The 8,186-nt window shown below is 38.2% G+C and overlaps 1 protein-coding gene across 1 annotated transcript; it reads left to right on the forward strand.

Moving 5' to 3' along the window:
* The first annotated feature begins 5,625 nt into the window (after positions 1–5,625).
* LOC141589769 (uncharacterized) lies at positions 5,626–6,387 on the forward strand. Its single transcript, XM_074410393.1, has one exon. The coding sequence runs from the start codon at positions 5,626–5,628 to the stop codon at positions 6,385–6,387; it is 762 nt and encodes a 253-aa protein (XP_074266494.1).
* The last annotated feature ends 1,799 nt before the right edge of the window (positions 6,388–8,186 follow it).

The following is an 8,186-nucleotide window of genomic DNA, read 5'->3' on the forward strand; positions in this document are numbered from 1 at the left end:
TCCATCATATGCATCATTCTTCCTATAACACTCTCAGAAGACCGACAACCTGAAAAACAGGTCACCCTTGTTATTTTTAGGTAAAAAAGGCACTTCATCATTCCTCATTCTCCATTAACTCCACCTTCCTCCATAATTGTTCTACCCTTCACCAACACGAGCACCCACGCCACCGCACTACACCAACAACACCTTTTCGATCGTGAGTCCACCACCAACACTCCCTACCGCCACTTAAAAATCAGCCAACACCACCCGATTACAACAACCAACCCTTTCATCACCTAGACCGACCAAATAAGCCACTTCGACCACGACGATTCTCCTCTTTCCGACTACTCAAAAAAAAAATTCCAACTTTAAAGACTAAAAGTGCAGTAAGCTGCAAAATCCTTGAAATCACCCTGAAAAAAATCTTTGAAATCAAAATCCCCAATTATGCCTTGACATAATCTTCAATTAACAGATGAATATTGCCTCAAATAAAAGTGCAGTAACTTGCAAAATTTCAATCGTGATGGTCAGAAAAGGCATCTACAGTAACAAACCAAGCTCACCAATTCAATACTTAGTGCTCAATTACTAACAAAAAGAATTGGGGATTTTAGGGGAATTTTTAGGGTTTGGGATTTGATTTTTTCTGGATTGGTTCAAAGTTGGTATCTCATTGAAGATGTTATTGGTTTGCAATTGATTTTTCAGGAAAGCTAAGGTTTGACATAATGATGATAATGATGATGATGATGATGGGAAGATGTTATGTGTAGGGTGGACGGTGTTGACATCTCTCTAGCAGTGTTATGGTGGTGGTCCTATTAGGGGTGGTGAGTGGTGATGGCAGTAAAGGGGAATTAACCAAATGGTGTTAGTCAAGTGGTAGCCGGATTAAACCTTGAAGCTTGCAGAAGTGCAGGAGTTGAGAGGTCTCGGGTTCGACTACCAACTGGGGCGATGATCACTTGGCCACTGTGTCCCCCGAAGGGGGTGGCATACATGGTCCATGTGGTGGTGCGGGAATGCATGGACCCGAGGGGATTCAACCCCTCGTAACCGGTCATCATTTTAAGTGAGTTTGTTATTAGAAGAAGGGTGGATAGGATGGATTTAATTGGAATTACTGATAGGATAGAGTGTTATTTTTAGGGCACCCATAGGATGGATTATTCCCATGAAATAATCCAAATTAAAAAAGAATTCTCTTTCTGAACTCATGGTAAGAGTTACAGTCAGTCAAATTTAAAACTTTGACTGACCATACCTCGTTGAGGCGAGTTTCGAATGTGGCGTTTGCCTTTCCTTCTTTATTTATATCGTCTTTGTCATATGTCATATTGAAAAAAAAATCATCGCTTATGGAAATTATTTAGTCATTATCGTGAAATATGAACAGTAAGAAGGCTTTGTTAAAAATAAAGAAAGCATATAAAAATTGAAAAAACTATACGATTATCATGTAGAATATCTCTTTTGAAAAAAATATTAATCCAAATAATAATAAAAAAACATCAATGTGTGATATAAAATTATAAATATACGAAAATTTATAATCCTATGTGAGGGTAGTGAGTTAATGTTTGGAGAAATTAGCGAAAGTAAATAAGTAAGTCATTTATTAATAGTATAGACCTCGTGCATTCATATACATGGTACATGATGGGGTGAGGAAGTTATGGAATTTCTTTTTTCCTTGTTATGTCTCCCACTAATTTAGTGGGAAACGGTCTCTTATAAGACATACTGTTTTATATTTTAGTTTATTGTTTACAGATTTTAAATTGACAATTTCTTAAAATTTCTTGTATTTTTATTTGATAAAAGAAATTGAAACCGCAAGTTAATCAAGAGATTTTAGTAATATTGGAGTATCTATTATAGAGAGTTGGCTAGAATTAAATTTGACAAAGTTTAAGCCGAAATTGTAAAACAAAAAATGTCAAAAGTCGTTTCCGTAGATTGCGACTAAAATTCATGCATGATGGACCGCTTATGGCGACTTTTCTGTCGAAAAACAAATGAAATAGGCTTGTTAAATATCCATCTACCATGTTTTCCGCGAAGTAAATAGGGCAGCTGATTGACTCGCTAATGAAGGGATCACGGCCAACACTACCGTCACCTATTTTGATCAACCTCCAGTTGACATTCGTACGATTCTACGTGAAAATTTACTTGGGGTCGCTATTCCCCGTATAGTCCCTGTTTAAGTTTATTTTTTGTATTGGGGCCTCGCCCCTCTTACGCACCAAGAAAAAAAAATATCCATCTATTTTAGAGGTTTGACTAAAATTCAAATTGACAAAGTTTATGGCGAAATCGTAAAAACAAAAAAGAAAAAAATTGGAAAAATTTATTTACGTAGCAAACCTCTTATTTGCAACAAAAATTCATGACAGATCGCTTGTGACGACTTCTCCGTCGCGAAATACCTTTAGTGGTGGACATGGGTCATTTGCGACGAAACGATTTGTTGCTTTTGAAGCATTTTTTAGTAGTTAACTCGAATCCACATTCTTTTTCTACTCATAAAGGCGTTGAATTCCATATGTCTGTTCAATACTTCCTATGTTCAGTTGAATTCTATACGTTTGTTCAATATATGTGCGATATATTTTAGGCAAAAACGTATTGAATTCACCGAACAGAGGGAATAATCACTAAAGCTAGATTATGATCATAACGACAAATATGTGGCTCCTTTAAAGATACACAATGCTTGATCATTTACTAGAATTCTACAGTTCAAAATATTAAGGGTGTGTTTGAATAGTAAAAGTGGAGGGAAAGGGAGGGGAGGGAGAAGGAGGGAAGAGAAAGGGATGGAAAGGAAGAGGAGGGAGAATGGAGGAGGTCATTTTCCCTCTAAATCTTGCCTTTGTTGGAGAGGAAATAATTTGGCTTGAAGGGGGGAAGTGGAGGGATTTATTTTCCCTCCCCTCAAAATCCCTCCACCTCCATTTTGCTAACCAAACAAAGGATTTATCATCCCTTCCTTTCCCTCCCCTCTCTTTCCCTCCAAATCCTCCTATCCAAATAGACCCTAAAAAAAACGGGCAACGACTAGCATATCCATTCTTTACCAAATCGATCATCCACAAGAGATAGTAGCATTCTTTACCAAGCTCTCCATATACATTTGCAAATCCACAAAACGCCTCATGGATTTTCCAAGCTCGTGTACTTGACAACTAGCAAATATTATAGGACTTCTTTCCATAAACAAGTATAAATCAATCAATAATAATTCAATAGATGTATTGAATTTTACAAATATGATAAATTTGATAAGAAGACAAATGAAAAGGATGATAAAAAGCAATTGAGATTAAGCTCGAGGTTTTGCCAATGTGCTACTAGAACTCTGTTGTTTACTTTTAAGGAAATATATTACCTATATTTTAATGGGTTATTTAATAAGAATAATCCAAACTATGTCTCGTCTTCTCAAATTAATCCGAACTATACTTTAACCCACATTAATCCAACCTTTACACTCATTTATCTTATATTGCTTTATTGGAAGGGCAACTTGTTAAACAGGTTACCCTTTACCCTTATTTGAACGACCTTTTTTTTTTCTTTTTTTTTTTTTCAGCTACTCCTACTTTACCAATCTTCATCATCCATAGCTTCCATTCATCAAAGCACCAGCCTTACTTACTACTCAAACTTTCAAAATTCCATGAATCCCTATACACCAACTCAATCAAAAATCAAAATTCCATGATTCAAAAGACAGATTAAAAGGACACTCCTATAATAAATTCAGCATACTACCACTATAACCACCCACCCACTAAGAATCTGAGACCACCAAAAAAGTACCTTCATCGATTATGCTACAATGGCATCAGACAAAGGAGCAGGGAGATGATACAAAAAAAATGGAGGATGGTGAAGGATGGAGATGATAGTAGGTGAGTAAAATAAATGGAGTACAAAAACTATAAATTATAAAGTGAAAATTAGTAGAGTAAATGACTGTAGTCTGCATCAAATCTAACGAAATATCAATTTTTGACGACAACCATAAATTTTATGGTGAAAATTGAGTAATGGGTAGTCAGCGTTTGATGAGTAGTTAATGGGTTTGTGATTGAATTGAGAAATTTGGGGAAAATAATCAATGTTGCAAAGAGATATTTGAGGTATATGAGTGAGTGTGAAAGTAGTGGAAGGAGTAGAAGAAAGAGGAATTAAGATCATGTGAGTCATGAAAATAAAGAAGTACAAAAAAATTGGAATTAAGATGTTTGATTCTGAGTTTACAGTAAAGAGAAGGTCATTGAAGGAAGAAAAAGGCTAAAGAAGATGAAGGCTTAAAAGAAACTTACAAAAACTCACACTTCACCGGTTATAACCAGTCAAAAATAAGGGTGGGGTAGTATAAGAAAAATGAGTGTAAAGGTGGGATTAATATGGGTTAAAGTATGATTGTCTTCGATTATAGAGTTAGGATTAAAAAGAGTTTAAAAATAAGCTCCCTTCCTTTTCATGAAACTTTTACACAAACCCTTATAATCTGTTTTTAGGAGTGAATCAAAATAATGGCAGGAACTAATGTTGGTGATTTTAGTGAATCACCACTTTCATTAAAGTGTAGTCGGAATTCAATCAAAATCAAGTAGACTTTTGGATAAGTTATAATGCAACACAAATTCTCATTGAAGACATGACATATCCGTCACAAGCTGAAGACGGATACCATTTTACCTCATAATGTACCCACTTTTTCTCTCTCTGCAACACTATTCATGTGGTCCCCTTTCTCCACTAACCCATTTTGTTACCATTTTATCTCACAAAATATCCGTCACAAATGGTAACCCGTCACAAGGGAGACCAATTGATAATGCAAATAGAATTTGTGCATTATGATATTTATCCCAAAAGGTACCTATTGGAAAGTAACTAATTATTTTCTGATTTGTGCATGACATCTTGTGTATATATATCCACAAGTATATACATGATGAAATATATAACAATTCATAGAATTTTCGACTTTTAAAGAATAAACAAATTACAAAATTCCATTTGTATTCTCTCAATTTTACTTGCCTAGAACGAGAGGGAATCGATAGTCTTATCCGACGAGAGATTTTGTGCAACCCGAGGCAAATGTAAGGGTCGAAAAAACGATTCGTGATTCTATCGTTATCCAAGTTTATCATTTGCCATTGGTGGTCGACGGAGTGTCAACCACCATGTATATTTCCAACAACTAAGTCTGGGTTTTCGACAATATTTTAGAGAACGAAAGGTTCAACAACCTGCTTGTAGGTCTTATCCTTCGACAAGAAGCCTACTACGTCCTGAATCGTATCTCAAAGGAACAACAACCTGCAGCATAAATGGCATAATTATTAGGAATATATTATTGTGTAAATCTTATGGTCGCTATTATTATGTTATTCCTAGTATATTTCCGATATCCTAGCCTTAATTGTGGGATACGGTTATCATTCTGTAACTATAAAGGCACATTATGCCAAAGCTAATAACACACACAATTCCCCATATAATTCCTTAACATGGTATCAGGGATCCTCATCTCTCACAAAATAATTCTACAAACGTAACCCTACCTCGCCTTCCACCACGAAAATCATCCGTGCTTCTGCCGCCATGCCAGGTGAAGTCGAAACAATCGAAACCTCCACTATACAAAAAATTGATCCTCTAAGCCCATACTACCTCGGTTCACATGATGTTCCGGGGGCGAAAATCTCCAATATTGTTCTCCGTCGTGACAACTACGACTCTTGGCAAAAATCAATGACTTTCTCCTTAAAAGCTCGCCGCAAGTTCGGTTTCATCGATGGCACAATCACAAAACCCACTGATCCATTTGAACTTGACAATTGGGTTGTTGTTAATTGCACCATAGTTCAGTGGATTAGAAATATGATTGACTCCACGCTCCTCAATAATATTTCGTACCCCGACGAAGCCTCTGTTTTGTGGTCCGAAATTAAAGCCCAGTACGCGGTTGTTGACGGCACTATGATTCACAGTCTTAAAACTCAGTTGAATAATTACAAACAAATTAAAGGAATGAATGTCACCACCTACTACGGGAAACTGAAGACGCTTTGGGACTCTATTGGTAAGCATGAGCCACCCTTCTCATGTCGATGCGGCAAGTGCGAATGCGGAATTGGTCCTGCTGCTCTCAAACGTCAAGACAATGAAAGGCTCCATCAGTTTTTCATGGGTCTCGACCATACTCTTTACGGTAATATCCGATCCTCTCAATTTCAACAGGACCCCTTACCCGCCCTTAGTCGGGCCTATAATCTTGTTCTTCAAGAAGAACGCTTACGCATAGAAACGCAACCCGATGTCTCTGAGGTCGCTATGTTTGCTACCCCCATCCGCCACAACTGATTGGCGCGCTGCTCGAGAGAAAGAACGCATTGAAAAGCGCGGTCTGTTCTGTACCTCGTGTGAGACTCGTGGTCATGAAGTCTCCAAATGCTTCTTTAAAATCATGCGATTTCCTGAATGGTGGGGGGATAGACCTCGTACTCTTGCTGAGTATAAGCGATATAGGACCAGAAACGCGGCATCTCGTGGCTCTAATACATCCCAGGGTGGCGGCTCGGGTGTCTCTGGTCCAGGTCCGTCTGGTTCGAGCAGTACAGGGACTGCCGAGTTGACTGCTCATGCAAATGCTGTTATTACTACTCCCTCTGCCCATTCTTTGCTTGACTCAGATCGTCTAAGCGGTATGTGTAATTGGATAATTGATACGGGAGCTTCGAACCATGTCACTGGCTCTTTATCTTTTTTGGAAAATCAAATACAGATTCCGGGCCGGGCTGTTGGGCTTCCGAATGGCCAACAGGTCGTGTCTACAGTGATGGGTTCGGTCTATATAAATAAATCTCTTACTCTCCGTTGTGTTTTATTTGTTCCCCATTTGACATGTAGTTTGATCTCTGTTTCACAAATTATTTTGGACGACAAATTCTCATTCACTTTTGCTTCGAACTCTTGTTTTATTCAGGACCCTTCTTCGAGGAAGACGATTGGAGCAGGTGAGCTACGGGACGTACTATTTTGGATTACAGCGGGGGAAAGACCATTGGCAGTTCATACGGTGTCAGGACATGAGACATTTGATCTTTGGCACAGGCGTTTAGGGCATCCGTCACATAAAATGGTCAAGACTATTCCCTCTTTTAGCAATTTAGTTTCAAATAAAGGTACAATTTGTGATGCTTGTCATTTGGCCAAACAACATCGGGACAGTTTTGTTTTGAATAATAAGCGTGCTTTGGACTTATTTGATTTAATTCACTGTGACCTATGGGGACCATATCGTATTCCTTCCACGTGTGGTGCAAAATATTTTTTGACGATAGTAGATGATTACTCCCGTGCCACATGGGTCTATTTATTGCTTGATAAAACTAAAGTGACTGACATGTTCATGAGTTTTATTCATATGGTCCGCACCCAATTTTCAAAATCCCTTAAGAATGTCCGGAGTGATAATGGTTCGGAATTTAATTGCATGAGAGGTTATTTTTTCAACAATGGCATTAAATTTGAGACTTCCTGTGTCGGTACACCTCAGCAAAATGGGCGGGTGGAGCATAAGCATCGTCATATTTTGAATGTAGCTCGGGCTCTCCGTTTTCAGGCTAATTTACCTAAGTCTTTTTGGGGTGAGTGTATTTTATCTTCCGCTTATTTAATTAATCGGACCCCGTCTCCCTTGCTAAATCACATGACCCCGTATGAGTGCCTTTACGGTGTAGCTCCATCATATGCAAACTTGAGGGTTTTCGGTTGTCTAGCCTATGCCCATAATCAAAATACCCGTGGAGATAAATTTGAGAAACGGAGTCGAAAAACTATTTTTGTTGGGTACTGTTTAGGTATTTTTTACCAAGGTGATTGATTAGGGTCAATGCGGTCTTACTCGTTGGTTGGCCGTATGATTGTTCGTGTGTTGATGCGTAAATAAAGAAAGAAAGTACGGAATGTAAATTAACACGTGAGATTTGTTGACGCGGAAAACCCAATGTGGGAACAACCGCGGGAGGGACGGTACCCTGCCAAATATCGCACTATACTTGAATAGGAGGATGATTACAACTGAAACGTAAAGCTAATCCTGCTGGCGTGTGGCGTCAGGCCTGCAAGATCTTGGACGGATGTATGCTTGGGTATGTTAA

Source organism: Silene latifolia, chromosome 7 (assembly GCF_048544455.1).
Source record: "Silene latifolia isolate original U9 population chromosome 7, ASM4854445v1, whole genome shotgun sequence".
Lineage (NCBI taxonomy): Eukaryota > Viridiplantae > Streptophyta > Magnoliopsida > Caryophyllales > Caryophyllaceae > Silene > Silene latifolia.

Excerpts from the sequence above, each read along its gene's own strand:
- LOC141589769 (XM_074410393.1), top strand. The coding sequence starts at position 5,626 with ATGCCAGGTGAAGTCGAAACAATCGAAACCTCCACTATACAAAAAATT.